Genomic DNA, 15,990 nt, shown 5'->3' on the forward strand with positions numbered 1-15,990 from the left:
CTGGGTGGCTATGTGGCTGGGTTGCTGGGTGGCTATGTGGCTGGGTGGCTGGGTGGCTATGTGGCTGGGTGGCTATGTGGCTGGGTGGCTGGGTGGTTATGTGGCTGGGTGGCTATGTGGCTGGGTGGCTGGGTGGCTACGTGGCTGGGTGGCTACGTGGCTATGTGGCTGGGTGGCTGGGTGGCTGGGTGGCTATGTGGCTGGGTGGCTGGGTGGCTGGGTGGCTACGTGGCTGGGTGGCTGGGTGGCTACGTGGCTGGGTGGCTACGTAGCTGGGTGGCTGGGTGGCTGGGTGGCTATGTGGCTGGGTGGCTGGGTGGCTATGTGGCTGGGTGGCTGGGTGGCTATGTATCTGGATGGCTGGATGGCTACATGGTTGGGTGGCTACCTGGCTGGGTGGCTGGGTGGCTATGTGGCTGGGTGGCTGGGTGGCTATGTGACTGGGTGGCTGGGTGGCTATGTGGTGGGTGGCTATGTGGCTGGGTGGCTGGGTGGCTATGTGGCTGGGTGGCTATGTGGCTGGGTGGCTGGGTGGCTATGTAGCTGGGTGGCTATGTGGCTGGGTGGCTGAGTCGCTACGTGAGTGGGTGGTTATGTGGCTGGGTGGCTGGGTGGCTATGTGGCTGGGTGGCTATGTGGCTGGGTGGCTGGATGGCTATGTGGCTGGGTGGCTGGGTGGCTGGGTGGCTATGTGACTGGGTGGCTGGGTGGCTGGGTGGCTATGTGGCTGGGTGGCTGAGTGGCTATGTGAGTGGGTGGCTTTGTGGCTTGGTGGCTGGGTGGCTATGTGGCTGGGTGGCTGGGTGGCTATGTGGCTGGGTGGCTATGTGGCTGGGTGGCTATGTGGCCGGGTGGCTGAATGGCTATGTGGCTGGGTGGCTGAGTGGCTGGGTTGCTATGTGGCTGGGTGGCTGGGTGGCTATGTGGCTGGGTGGCTGGGTGCCTATGTGGCTGGGTGGCTGAGTGGCTGGGTGGCTATGTGGCTGGGTGGCTATGTGGCTGGGTTGCTGGGTGGCTATGTGGCTGGGTGGCTGGGTGGCTGGGTGGCTATGTGGCTGTGTGGCTGGGTGGCTATGTGGCTGGGTGGCTATGTGGCTGGGTGGCTGGTTGGCTATGTGGCTGGGTGGCTGGGTGGCTATGTGGCTGAGTGACTGGGTGCCTATGTGGCTGAGTGGCTGGGTGGCTGGGTGGCTACGTGGCTGGGTGGCTAAGTGGCTGGGTGGCTATGTGGCTGGGTGGCTACGTGGCTGGGTGGCTGGGTGGCTATGTGGCTGGGTGGCTGGGTGGCTATGTGGCTGGGTGGCTGGGTGGCTATGTGGCTGAGTGGCTGGGTGGCTGGGTGGCTGGGTGGCTATGTGGCTGGGTGGCTGGGTGGCTGGGTGGCTACGTGGCTGGGTGGCTGGGTGGCTGGGTGGCTGGGTGGCTATGTGGCTGCGTGGCTGGGTGGCTTTGTGGCTGGGTGGCTGGATGGCTATGTGGCTGGGTGGCTGAGTGGCTACGTGAGTGGGTGGCTATGTGGCTGGGTGGCTATGTGGCTGTGTGGCTGGGTGGCTATGTGGCTGGGTGGCTGGATGGCTATGTGGCTGGGTGGCTATGTGGCTGGGTGGCTGAGTGGCTGGGTGGCTATGTGGCTGGGTGGCTGGGTGGCTGGGTGGCTGGGTGGCTGGGTGGCTATGTGGCTGGGTGGCTGGGTACCTATGTGGCTGGGTGGCTATGTGGCTGGGTGGCTGGGTGGTTGGGCGGCTATGTGGCTGGGTGGCTATGTGGCTGGGTGGCTGGGTGGCTATGTGGCTGGGTGGCTGGGTGGCTATGTGGCTGGGTGGCTACGTGGCTGGGTGGCTATGTGGCTGGGTGGCTGGTTGGCTATGTGGCTGGGTGACTTGGTGGCTAAGTGGCTGGGTGGCTGGGTGGCTACGTGGCTGGATGGCTATGTGGCTGGGTGGCTGGGTGGCTACGTGGCTGGGTGGCTGGGTGGCTATGTGGCTGGGTGGCTATGTGGCTGGGTGGCTGGGTGGCTGGGTGGCTACGTGGCTATGTGGCTGGGTGGCTGGGTGGCTGTTTGGCTATGTGGTTGGGTGGCTATGTGGCTGGGTGGCTGGGTGGCTATGTTGCTGTGTGGCTATGTGGCTGGGTGGCTGGGTGGCTATGTGGCTGGGTGGCTACGTGGCTGGGTGGCTATGTGGCTGGGTGGCTATGTGGCTGGGTGGCTGGGTGGCTGGGTGGCTCTGTGGCTGGGTGGCTATGTGGCTGGGTGGCTGGGTGGCTACGTGGCTGGGTGGCTGGGTGGCTGGGTGGCTATGTGGCTGGGTGGCTGGGTGGCTATGTGGCTGGGTGGCTGGGTGGCTGGGTGGCTATGTGGCTGGGTGGCTGGGTGGCTGGGTGGATATGTGGCTGGGTGGCTGGGTGGCTATGTGGCTACGTGGCTGGGTGGCTATGTGGCTGGGTGGCTGGGTGGCTGGGTGACTATGTGGCTATGTGGCTGGGTGGCTGGGTGGCTATGTGGCTGGGTGGCTGAGTGGCTGGGTGGCTATGTGGCTTGGTGACTGGGTGGCTGGGTGGCTATGTGGCTGGGTGGCTATGTGGCTGGGTGGCTGGGTGGCTGGGTGGCTGGGTCGCTATGTGGCTGGGTGGCTATGTGGCTGGGTGGCTGGGTGACTATGTGGCTATGTGGCTGGGTGGCTGGGTGGCTATGTGGCTGCGTGGCTGGGTCGCTATGTGGCTGGATGGCTATGTGGCTGGGTGGCTGAGTGGCTGGGTGGCTATGTGGCTTGGTGGCTGGGTGGCTGGGTGGCTATGTGGCTGGGTGGCTATGTGGCTGGGTGGCTGGGTGACTGGATGGCTATGTGGCTGGGTGGTTGGGTGGCTGGGTGGCTGGGTCGCTATGTGGCTGGGTGGCTGGGTGGCTATGTGGCTGGGTGGCTGGGTGGCTACGTGGCTGGGTGGCTGGGTGGCTACGTGGCTGGGTGGCTGGGTGGCTACGTGGCTGGATGGCTGGGTGGCTATGTGGCTGGGTGGCTGGGTGGCTATGTGGCTGGGTGGCTGGGTAGCTGGGTGGCTATGTGGCTGGGTGGCTGGTTGGCTCTGTGGCTGGGTGGCTATGTGGCTGGGTTGCTGGGTGGCTGGGTGGCTACGTGGCTGGGTGGCTACCTGGCTGGGTGGCTGGGTGGCTGGATGGCTGGGTGGCTATGTGGCTGGGTGGCTGAGTGGCTATGTGGCTGCGTGGCCATGTGGCTGGGTGGCTGGGTGGCTATGTGGCTGGGAGGCTGGGTTGCTATGTGGCAGGTTGGCTGGGTGGCTATTTGGCTGGGTGGCTATGTGGCTGGGTGGCTAAGTGGCTGGGTGGCAGGTTGGCTGGGTGGCAGGTTGGCTGGGTGGCTGGGTGGCTGGGTGGCTGGGTGGCTACGTGGCTGGGTGGCTGCGTGGCTATGTGGCTGGGTGGCTATGTGGCTGGGTGGCTATGTGGCTGGGTGGCTGGGTGGCTGGATGGCTATGTGGCTGGGTGGCTGGGTGGCTGGGTCGCTATGTGGCTGGGTGGCTATGTGGCTGGGTGGCTGGGTGACTATGTGGCTATGTGGCTGGGTGGCTGGGTGGCTGGGTGGCTATGTGGCTGGGTGGCTGAGTGGCTGGGTGGCTATGTGGCTTGGTGGCTGGGTGGCTGGGTGGCTATGTGGCTGGGTGGCTATTTTGCTGGGTGGCTACGTGGCTGGGTGGCTGGGTGGCTGGATGGCTGGGTGGCTATGTGGCTGGGTGACTGGGTGGCTATGTGGCTGGGTGGCTGGGTGGCTGGGTGGCTATGTGGTTGAGTGGCTGGGTGGCTATGTGGCTGGGTGGCTGGGTGGCTGGGTGGCTGGGTGGCTACGTGGCTGGGTGGCTGGGTGGCTTGGTGGCTATGTGGCTGGGTGGCTGGGTGGCTATGTGGCTGGGTGGCTGGGTGGCTATGTGGCTGGGTGGCTACGTGGCTGGGTGGCTGGGTGGCTGGGTGGGTGAGTGAGTGAGTGTGAACGAGGCTGTGGGAACCCCGGCCATACGCAACGTGACTACTTGTTTTTTTCCTCTGCTCCGCGGCGGTGCAAGGCGGTGCTGGCCTCCCTCGTGGTGGTGAACCTCAAGGGGATGTTCACCCAGGTGAAGGAGGTGCCTCGCCTGTGGCGGACGGACCGCATCGACTGCGTACGTCAGCGCGAACACACACGCACGCATACACACACGCACGCATACACACACGCACGCATACACACACGCACGCATACACACACGCACGCATACACACACGCACGCATACACACACGCACGCATACACACACGCACGCATACACACACGCACGCATACACACACGCACGCATACACACACGCACGCATACACACACGCACGCATACACACACGCACGCATACACACACGCACGCATACACACACGCACGCATACACACACGCACGCATACACACACGCACGCATACACACACGCATACATGTGGAGCGGTCACGTGACCCAGTGGTGCGCTGGCGCGTCATTCGCTGCATGTCGCAGGGTTTTAGCGGTTCGAGCCTGGCGGCCACCCTGGTCGTTCCCGCATTGTCTGCGTTGTGAGCCATAGTCGCGCTACACACTAGCCGCCGCGCTCACAGTTGGACGTTAAAAGCCTCGTGGCACCATTCGGCAAGAGTTGGCCCGTTGTGTGCCTTCGTCACTGTCCACATTTTGCTACATTTGAAAAGTTACACCGCAAATTAATCACACAGCAGCAGCAGCAATAATCGCCCCCTTCTACTAACATTCGTCAGGAGCCTCCTTAGAAAAGGGTCATGAGACTCATGGAGCCGCATTGGAGAGCTACACAGCACAACCCACAACAACCCACATACCAGCGTGCTCACTCACGCAAACACTCACTCACCTCCAGCCCCATCCACCCACGCGCTGGCTCATCTGTGCACTCATCCACTCAGGTAATGTACTGATCCACAAAGCCAAAGATACCCCACGTAGCCTTAACAGACTGTTGGTGCAAGTGCTGGTAGCGAGCACTTATGAAGGCCGGCACGGCACACGAAGGTATGGTTGGTCAGCACCACGGCCGACCGCCTTTGTCTCCCCAGTGGCGATGTTTACACACCGCACCAGGTACTCATTTGAGGCTGAGTTCAGGCATCCACCCACTCACTCAGCACGTGCTTCTCTTCACCGCCCCGTTTGCCCCCCTCCCCACCAACTTCCACCCCGCCCACCCCGTCGGTGACGAGTGCAGCTGCTGTGGGTGGTGAGCTGCGTGATGAGCATCCTGCTCGGCCTCGACCTGGGCCTGGCCGTGGCGCTCGCCTTCGAGATCCTCACCACCGTCGCTCACTCCCTCTTGTGAGACCGGCTTGCGGTGGTGTCCGACACACCGGCACCATGGTGCCACGGGCCACGGGCCATGGGCCATGGTGCCATGGGCCATGGGCCATGGGCCATGGTGCCATGGGCTATGGGCCATGGTGCCAGCTGGTGCCAGCTGGTGCCAGCTCGCCCTGGCAGTTGTAGCCAAGCCCTATTCGAGCGGCTCGCTATTTGGGCCCTCGATAACGCTCTGTGGCGATGTTTGAAGGCGTCTATGCCTCAGCTGTATCTGCCTGCCTCTATGGGGTGGGGTGGGGTGGGCGTGGGGGATGGGTGCACGATGACTTTTAAAGACGATCCAATGGGGTGGCCTTAAACAATCGTTCTCAGGTTGCTTTGCATGGAAAGGCGGAAAACAGTCAACAACAACCACGCCAAGAAGACGTGAGATCGGCGGTTGAAAATAACAAAATAGAGCAAGCCGTGTGAAACAGAGACGTTTTTAGTCGAGCTTTGAAGATGTCTAAGTGTATCGGAAGTCCTGTGTTGGCGTGTGCAGTAATTGGCCGCTTGCGCACAAGCGCTTCCACGTCCATCGCCCACCCTTTTGGCCTCGCCCCCCCTCCCTCCCGATACGTTCCTTTCATTGGCTACCATAGTCTGATGAGCTCCCCCCTCCCTCTCCCTCCCCCCTCAACTCGCTTTTAAGGGATTACATCTTGAATCATTGCCTCACTTGATACAGCTAATCTGGCTGTGACGGTCCCACCTGATGACGGAGACTTGTGTTGCCTCCGAAACGTCGTGATTTTTGTTTTTATTTTTTATTTTATTTTACTTTCTACGTGACTTTACCGAAAAAACCTAAGAAGATGATTCCTTGCAGTCACGAAAGCTTCAAATCTAGAACTCGAAGAAGTTCCAGAGTTTCGGTGTCGCAATTGCAAAGGCACTGTCACTCCAAGTGCGAAGCCTCGACCGTGGGAGACTGAGCAATGCACAATGTGACGACCTTATCGATCTTGATGGAATATTTGACTGAAGGAGGTCGTACCTTCGGAAACAAATGTTCGTGCCGTAGCTTTCCAATATTCTATTTGTACCGTACTAGTACGGTAAAAAAAATGTGTACCCTAATTTCGTACCTTATATCGTACTTAAGAAACAACAAAGCTTAGGAAATAAGAGATATACGACAAGCAAGCTTACAGCAGTATACCGTTTTGCTTTTTTTTGCTGTTGTAGAAAGGTCCTCGCTCTTTACAACACAAATCTGCGTAAATATTTTTTTTAATTGAAGAAAAACATTTAAATCCGAAATTGCATAATTAGGAAATATTGATTAAAAAGTCCCGCGTCATATTCTCATCCGTTATCAATGGTGAGTGTCATTTTGCAAACGGAGTCTTTGCCGACCGTTTTAGTTTCTGATAACTGTTGTGTTACATTATTATAGCCGACAACAAACTGGAAACTGCATTTTGTCTTTAATTTGTCCTTCCCCCGCACTGCACCTCCAACGAGCACGGTGGGCTATGCACAGTGCGAAGAAGTTCCAACGTACGGTGAGAAGATAAAGAGAAGATAATGATTATCAGAAATAAAGAAGCTTGGCTTCTCATGAATTAATCACCTGAGTTGGTACGAAAAGTGTACGGGGACAATTAATACCGTGCCGTACTTAACAACCGAACAAATCCCGTACCACACTACCACCCTTGCCCTGGAGAGAAGTGGGCACGTTGATTAAAGTGGCGCCCAAAGCTGTAAGAGAGAAAGTAATAACGCCAAAAGGATGGCATGCGTGTTGACTACAATTGGGCGCACAACGACTCTGGTAAAGACGATCCATTGTCAACTTTACTCGGCCCTCACGTAGGGCCTGTTACCCGAAACGTCGTCTATTGTCCATTGTATTGTGTGGCCGCAGCGTCATTGACGAACGCGTTGGAAGTTTTTGCTGTTTTTGCTCTTGCACCGCTGCCGCTGCAACAGCAGCAGCATCGCAACATCAATGTGACTCATCGTCCGGTGAAAGTTGCGTTGCTTGTTGGGAACTTACCCCCCGAAAAGAACAGAGGAAGGAGAGGAAACAAAACAACTGACAAATTCATCAGCAGGGGCCTCGCCCCCCCACCCTACCCCCCAAAAAAGTGGCGATTAAAAAGCGCTTGACGGATGCAGCAGCGATGTTTTTTCGATCTCGAGTACAGGGACGACGAGATGGACCGTGGACATCGCGAGAGCGCGAGAGATGGGTAGACATTCATCCAGTCGGGGGGGTGGGGGCGGGAGTGCGATCGAACCTAGCTCCTGTTGTTGTTCATGATGATGACCTGGCTACGGTGGATTGAGGGGTGCGAAAAATCACCGAACGCTTTCAGTAAAGCTGCTTGCGATCTGGAGAGCCTCTAATGGGCGCGGACATTTCTCTCTCTCTCTCCCAGCAGGCTGCCGAACGCCAATAGTTTCTGACTCTGACGCGTTGCGCGCCCATTGAATTCTCTCCCTCGACCGTAAGTCGTGACACCTGCGAGCTTGCGTCAATCGCGCGCAAAGCAGGTGCGGTGACGAAACGGCCGCTGCGAATTGGATTTCACTTACGGCTCGAAGTCTTGATAGCAGCGCCCGGGGTTATTAACGGGGCGACGTGAGCGAGTAGGGGAGGGAGGGGTGGTGGTGGTGGCACGACGGACGGACCCATCCACCGCCGGGGAGATTGAGCGATGAAACCCGGTGGCTTGGGGGAAGGCCTTCAGTAGATTGATCTCATCAGAAGACAAGGATGATGATGATGATCATGATGAAGACCACGCGTTGTGGATGGGGCAGCCGGTCGTGATTGGAGGAGTGGGGAGAAGGGAGATGCTGACGGCTCGCCGGAGGCTGCCCCCACCCACGCGTGGTCACCGCTGTTGTGGGGAAGACTCGGCCCACACGAGAGGAGGTTAAGGCGCAACCCTGCAATAGCCGGTCAACGCCACTGCTGCTGGATGGGCCTCCATGAGAGGACGATCGAGAGAGAGAGCCCTTCTACTGCAGGGAAACGTGGCCTACTCTTCACGGTTGTCGAGCACAGTAGGCCCAAAGATCCAATAAAATCAAGCGGCCAGGAACAAACAGCAGCACTGTCAACTTTATAATAGACACGGAGTGAAAAGCGATGATGGGGGGAGGGACTTCCACAAAAGAACAGGGCGAGAGAAGAAGCAGAGAAAGAGAGGGGTGTTGTGATGGCGGTGTGGAGTGTGGAGGTGTGGGTGGGTGAGTTGCCTTGACCTGCAAGTGTGGTGGAACACGTCGTGGTGTGACGAGACGACAGAGCCGGCATCTGGTAGACCCCGACTGTTTCGACAGGGGTGGAGGAATTGATGAGCGAAGTTTACGGCACGAGTAAAACCGTGGTAGCGATAGGCGAGTGATAAGGAGACGACTGAGCGCTGGTGAGCATCGTTCCAGGAAGTCGCGTGGCTCGTAAAGCGCCGCGTCACTTCTCAAATCGGCCCGGCACGGCTCGGGTCCGGCTCGGGTCCGGCACGGCTCGGGTCCGGCACGGCTCGGGTCCGGCACGGCTCGGGTTCGGCACGGCTCGGGTCCAGCACGGCTCGGGTCCGGCACGGCTCGGGTCCGGCACGGCTCGGGTCCGGCACGGCTCGGGTCCGGCACGGCTCGGGTCCGGCACGGCTCGGGTCCGACTTGTCGCGCACGTGGGAACGCGACACGCGGCGCGTGTGGCGCTGAGCGAGCTGCGCTACGAATCCCGACGGCTCCAGTTCGATTCCCGCTCACGACCACCGCCGGTGCCAATGATGTGAATCGGTCCTGGGCCTCCCCTAGGTCGACTCAGACTCAAATGAGCACCTGGTTCGATGCGGGAGACGAAGGCGGCCGGGCGTGGTGCTGTCCATTCACTCGCTCTCGTGCCGTTGACGACCTTCAAAGGTGTTACTCGCTAACAGCGCTTGCCCCAAAAATCTTTCAAGGTGACACGATGGTTATTTTGTCTTTGTGTTACAGCCCAGCGTGCGTCCCTCTGGGCAACATTCCCGACACGGAGATCTACAAACGCGTCGGTGTCTTCAAGCAGGTGACGTCACCGCCTCCCTCCCGTTTCCCTCCCAGGCAATTCCCGATAAGTGTTGTTCTCCCTTAACATTCAATGAGGGGATAGGGGGAGGGGGGTTGTTTCCGGTTCACTTCTTGATTGGAGCAAGGGCCGTTCCAATTCAATACGTCGTTTGGAAAGTTGATGGGTACGGTTACAAATGTCCACACACGTCTTTGTTGTTTTTGTTACGTGTTAAAAGAACATATTTTACCCGTGTAGCGCAAGACACGGCATGGGGATTTCAATCTGTGGGAGAAGATAAAGGAATGGGGGAAAGGGAAGCGATGCCGGGAAGGAAGCCCCCGAGACGGACAAAAAGGAGGAAGGCACGGCTTGAGATGAGCGGCGGGAAAAGGGAAGGAGGGGGAGGGGGATAAGGAATTATGGGGCCAAGATGTCGAGCGATGATGGGAGGGGAGAAGAGAGATCGAATGAAGGCGCGAGCAGAAGTGAGCTGCACGGAGCAGCAGCGGCGTCTGTTTTCACACGGGGCAAGGAGGAATTCAGAGTGGGAGTGGCCACACGTCGACCGCACGGAGCTGCTGATGGACACCAGATGGGTGCACCGATGAATGACGCGCGGGCCGTGCTGGATAGACAATGATAATAATACCAGAAGAGTCAAACTGTAATCAAAGACCCAAAGAATATGTAATCATTTATCCTGCCTGAAAATGGACCCCCCCCCCCCACACACACAAGTGATGCCGTCGTTTGTGTTTTGTGATCGCAGGCGGCGGAAACCCCCGGGGTGAAAGTTGTCCGCTGCCCAGCGCCGCTCTACTTCGGGAACATCGAATACTTCAGAGAGAAGCTCATGGCGATCGTGAGTAACCCCCCGACCCCCCCCCCTCCCACGATCCCTGTGACTCCGTGTCCCCGTGTTTCCGTGTCCCCGTGTCTCCGTGTCCCCGTGTCTCTGTGACCCCGTGTCTCCGTGGCCCCGTGTCTCCGTGTCTCCGTGTCTCCGTGTCTCCGTGTCCCCGTCTCCCCGTGTCCCCGTGTCCCCGTGTCTCCGTGTTCCCGTGTCTCCGTGTCCCTGTGTCCCCCTGTCCCCGTGTCTCCACACGAGCGTGTCCCCATGTCTCCGTGTCTCCATGTCTCTGTGTCTCTGTATCTCCGTGTCCCCATGTCCCCGCGTCTCCGTGTCCCCGTGTTTCCGTGTCCCCGTATCTCCATGTCCCCATGTCTCCGTGTCTCCGTGTGCGTGCAGCTGGAGTTCGACCCGGCGAGGGTCGCGAGGAAGAGGGACAAGGCGCTGAAGAAGCTGAAGAAGCGGCTGAGCCGAGAGGCTGCCCTGGTGAGTGCAGCACCAGCCGCGAGAGCACCCTCACACTCACCACCGCTCACCACCGCTCACACTCACCCTCACACTCACCACCGCTCACCACTGCTCACACTCACCCTCACACTCGCACCTCACACTCGCCACCGCTCACCACCGCTCACACTCACCATCACACTCACCACCGCTCACACTCACCCTCACACTCGCACCTCACACTCGCCACCGCTCACCACCGCTCACACCCACCCTCACACTCACCACCGCTCACACTCACCCTCACACTCGCACCTCACACTCACCACCGCTCACCACCGCTCACACTCACCCTCACACTCACCACCGCTCACCACTGCTCACACTCACCCTCACACTCGCCACCGCTCACCACCGCTCACACTCACCCTCACACTCACCACCGCTCACCACCGCTCACACTCACCCTCACACTCGCACCTCACACTCGCCACCGCTCACCACCGCTCACACCCACCCTTACACTCACCACCGCTCACCACCGATCACACTCACCCTCACACTCGCACCTCACACTCGCCACCGCTCACCACCGCTCACACCCACCCTCACACTCACCACCGCTCACACTCACCCTCACACTCGCACCTCACACTCGCCACCGCTCACCACCGCTCACACTCACCCTCACACTCACCACCGCTCACCACCGCTCACACTCACCCTCACACTCGCACCTCACACTCGCCACCGCTCACCACTGCTCACACTCACCCTCAAACTCGCACCTCACACTCACCACCGCTCACACTCACACTCACCCTCACACTCACCACCGCTCACCACCGCTCACACTCACCCTCACACTCGCCACTGCTCACCACCGCTCACACTCACCCTCACACTCGCACCTCACACTCACCACCGCTCACACTCACACTCACCCTCACACTCACCCTCACACTCACCACCGCTCACACTCACACTCACCCTCACACTCACCACCGCTCACACTCACACTCACCCTCACACTCACCCTCACACTCACCACCGCTCACACTCACACTCACCACCGCTCACCCTCACACTCACCACCACTCACCCTCACACTCACCCTCACCACCGCTCACCCTCACACTCACCACCGCTCACCCTCACACCCACCACCGCTCACCCTCACACCCACCACCGCTCACACTCACCACCACTCACCCTCACCACCGCTCACGCTGACCCTCACACTCGCGCTCACCATATCGGGCTTAATTTAAACGAGGTTGCATCTGCAACGGCGACTCAGACAATATTTATGTACCCGGCACACCGCCTCCGGTATCCCTCTGATCTTCGTCCGTGGCCACTCTTTGGGCCTCGCAGCCAATCAACGCCGGCGCTCAGAACGAGGCCTTCAGCGCCAGCGACCAATCGGAGACGTCCGACGAGAGTGGCGACGACGCGGCCGTGGGTGCCGGCGTCGAGGAGGTGAAGGCCACGAGGGAGGCGCGCGGCGCCCACGAGGTCGTCGCCACCGTGGAAACCAAATGGGCCCCGCCGACGAAGCGGGAGCTCGCGGCGGGAACCCTGGGGCCCGACGGGGAGGGGGGCGGCGCGGGGCCTTGGCGCCAGGCCTGGCTCGCGGTGGAGCTGGAGGGCGTGCCGAGGGTGACGGTCGACACCGTCATTCTGGACTTCTCCTCCGTCACGTACCTGGACACCGTGGCGGTCAACACCCTCACCACGGTATTCACGATGGTACTGGGGCACGGTGCCACCTCACGCTGGGTCACTGTACCACCTCACACTGGGTCACTGTACCACCTCACGCTGGGTCACTGTACCACCTCACACTGGGTCACTGTACCACCTCACACTGGGTCACTGTACCACCTCACGCTGGGTCACTGTACCACCTCACACTGGGTCACTGTACCACCTCACACTGGGTCACTGTACCACCTCACGCTGGGTCACTGTATCACCTCACACTGGGTCACGGTGCAACCTGACGCTGGGCCATGGCAAGAGGGTAAAATGTGAAGGTGTAGCCTTGCAATTTCTCGCTCACACCACTGCAGGCAGAAGGACATCCACTGCAGGGAGCTCGAGAGAGCCCCTCTGGAGTGTGCTGTAGGGTTGTTCTACACACTGGCGAGAGGTTTTATAAGTAGTCCGAGTAGCCACAATTGATCCCACTGCATATGACCTGCCGATCAACTGTGGCGAGCCCCATGGATACTGCTGTGAGGACGGAGTGTGGAGGTTTGTATGTTCTCTCCCCCTGTTTTGCGTGGGCTTTCTCAGATTTCTTCCCAAAGCTGAAACACCCCACACACAATGTCACACCGGTCCTCATAAAAAAATCTAATATCTAAACTAGAATCAGCAAAATGGATCTGTTTATCAACCTTAATTGAAAGGTTGATTGAGTCGATTGAGACTGAATAAATCTGAATCGAGGAACCGTCCGACCAAGTCCAGGGCACGAGGAGCCAGCCAATTGCTGCTATACGGCAACAGACTGTGAAGCTTCGTGTTCAGCCGCTCGTATAAACATTCGTCTTGCAACTGCTCCGATATCACGAGAACCGATTTTGACTCGCACCACCACCATCACCCCGCAAGGTTTTCTGACTGGCGGTTGCGAATCACGGGAAATAAAATAATTACTGCGAATAATTTGATTTCTTTTTTGTTATACCGCGCACCACAACGGTGTGTACCGCCCAATACGTTCATTTGCCAAACCACATCGCAACGCTGAAAGATGACGCTGCGAATCACTCGATTGGGATCACACGCAGCAGCAGCAACACCTCCCCCCCCCCCCGCTACTGCGAACAACTCGGCAGTACTCTCTTGAAAATAATCTTGAGACTCGGTGACATTTTCCTGGATAAACGAGCAGATTAATACAATATAACAATAACTATAACGTGTTCTTTAAACAACAACAAAAACGTGTCTCCTCAGATGACCGGAGATTATCAGAACGTGGGCGTAAGCTTCCTCTTCGCTGGCTGTGATGGTAAGGGAACCTCTCCTTCTCTTCTCCGATTCTCTTCTTCTCCTGATATTTTCTCCCCTCTTCTTTTCTTCTCTCCTCTTCGCTTTCCTTATTCTCCTCTTCTCTTTCCTTATTCTCCTCTATCTCTTTCTTCTGCCCGAGCGCACTGCCCCCTCACGCGCCATGCTCACCATCAGCACTTGTCCCTGCAGTCTGTGTGGGCTACACGGGGGGACCTTTGTCTGCGTCGTGGTGTCCGCAGACGCGGTGCTGTCGCGCCTCGAGAGGGCCGGCTTCTTCGCGGGTGCCGTGGCGCGGAGCAGCTTCTTCCCGACGACGCGTGATGCGGCGCTATGGCACGCGGCGCACGCCGCCCCTCCTGTCCCGCTCTCTCCACGCGCCTCTCCCCGTGCCTCTGTGAGTCCCCTCTGCGAGTTCGGTCTCACGGCCGCCACGTTCAGCGGCAGTGTTTCCACAGTTACGAGCCGCCCCAAACGCCAACGTGGTTGTTTCAAAAAGGGCCGCGCCAGCGCGAGGCTCCGCAAGCTCCTCCCCCTCTAGCCTCCCACCTACGTTCCTGCGGTCCTCAATCGACGTGTAGCGTGTCGGGAGCCCTGCGAGAGTCAAGCCAAAATCGCGAGCGTGGTCGGTTTCACGCCATTCTTCTCTCACGAGCTGATCACGCGGGCTCCATGTCCCACCGACGGCTACAGGAAGCGGTCGATTTGCAGTCAGGGGCCGATGTCGCGGTGCATTCACCCAGCACACGTGACATTGCCGTTCTTCACGTGACGTCACGGGATCTTTAACGTCAGCTGCAAAAGCAGTCGGCGCGCCCGCAGCGTTAGCCGAGGCGGCTGCGGGTTCTCAAACCACGAACCTCGGCGGCGAGGGCGACTCACCGGCCCCGTCGCGGTTCATGTTCGATACCTCGTCACGTGCTCGCTGCTGACAGTGCCGCGCGGCACCATCGTGTGTTGCAGGTCACGGAAGACACGCACATGTGACGGCAGGGAGCGCTTCACGGTGCCTGCAAGACGCGTCCGGGGAAAGCAACAGAGAATGTAATGTGTCACGATTTGAATACCTCTAATTGAAGGCTGCCAAATTTCTCGGAGGCTCAACCGGGACACGTGGTGGTGAGCTCGCTGCCAGTCCCTCTCCCAGCACCACCCACGGTTGTGTAGCCACACCCACTCAGCCACTAGCACCGCCCACACAGCGAGCGGATTTGCTCTGTCTGAAACTGGCCCCGCCCACTACTCAAGTACCTCCGTCTGTTACCAAGGTAGCTCCGCCTACTGCACAAGTACCTTTGTCCACTAATAAGGTAGCTCCGCCTACTGCACAAGTACCTTTGTCCACTAATAAGGTAGCTCCGCCTACTGCACAAGTACCTTTGTCCACTAATAAGGTAGCTCCGCCTACTGCACAAGTACCTTTGTCCACTAATAAGGTAGCTCCGCCTACTGCACAAGTACCTTTGTCCACTAATAAGGTAGCTCCGCTCATTACCAAGGTGGCTCCGCCCATTACTAAGCTAGTTCTGCCCACTGTGAAGTAGCTCCGCCTACTATGAAAGCAGCTCTGCCCATTGCTCAGGATGCCCCACCCACTACTCAGGTAACCCCGACATCTGCTCACATTAGTAGAGCCCGAGGCTAGAAAACGTTAAACTTGGCACACCATGCAGATTTTCACAAAAAGCTTTTGGGAGGGGATGACGGGTAAGCAGCCTTCCCCAACTCACCAGGACTGTCCCAGCCAGACAGACATTTGGTGGCCTTGAAATCGTAATCCAAATGATGGCTCCCATAATCGGGCTGCAGAATGTTTATACCTTTCAATGGAATGTAAATCGTGGAAACCAGCAATTAAATGCAATTACACGCCGCACCGGCGATGCGAGATGCACGTACTGTATTCTGAATGGAGTATGAATCACAGAGAGACCGCGATGGATGCCAAATATTCACCTCGAAAAGCCTCACAGAGTCTCAAGATGGATTTTCAGGAGGATTCTGCTCGGGTTTGTCTGACTCGGCGACCCAGAGCACTATCTCCGCACCCAGCACACCACATCCACTATCGCTGTCTCGCTGTGGCTGTGAATGACACACACGTGCCTACTCAAGTCCACCAGCAACCTCGAGCATACTCCGTGAGAAAGGATGCCGTGGTCTCAGAAAGCCTGGTGAGCCCTCGTAAGGGAACAGAGACGCCGGAAAAAACCCAGCACCGTGCTGCTGTATGCGAGGGGGGAGACACTCGGCGCATCCGTCTCCTGACCACCACAGCG

The 15,990-nt window shown here is 58.5% G+C and overlaps 1 protein-coding gene across 1 annotated transcript in view; it reads left to right on the forward strand.

Moving 5' to 3' along the window:
• LOC144944416 (chloride anion exchanger-like) overlaps window positions 1-15,036 on the forward strand; it is a 95,382-nt gene extending 80,346 nt beyond the window's left edge. Inside the window, 9 exon segments of the mRNA XM_078872556.1 lie at window positions 4,075-4,170; window positions 5,248-5,354; window positions 9,336-9,405; window positions 10,160-10,252; window positions 10,640-10,726; window positions 12,065-12,427; window positions 13,658-13,712; window positions 13,954-14,108; window positions 14,675-15,036. Of these exon segments, the coding sequence (XP_078728682.1) occupies window positions 4,075-4,170; window positions 5,248-5,354; window positions 9,336-9,405; window positions 10,160-10,252; window positions 10,640-10,726; window positions 12,065-12,427; window positions 13,658-13,712; window positions 13,954-14,108; window positions 14,675-14,698 (1,050 nt within the window). The 3' untranslated portion in view covers window positions 14,699-15,036.
• Window positions 15,037-15,990: the final 954 nt, after the last annotated feature.

This window comes from Lampetra fluviatilis, chromosome 34 (genome assembly GCF_964198595.1).
Source record: "Lampetra fluviatilis chromosome 34, kcLamFluv1.1, whole genome shotgun sequence".
In the NCBI taxonomy this organism is placed as follows: domain Eukaryota; kingdom Metazoa; phylum Chordata; class Hyperoartia; order Petromyzontiformes; family Petromyzontidae; genus Lampetra; species Lampetra fluviatilis.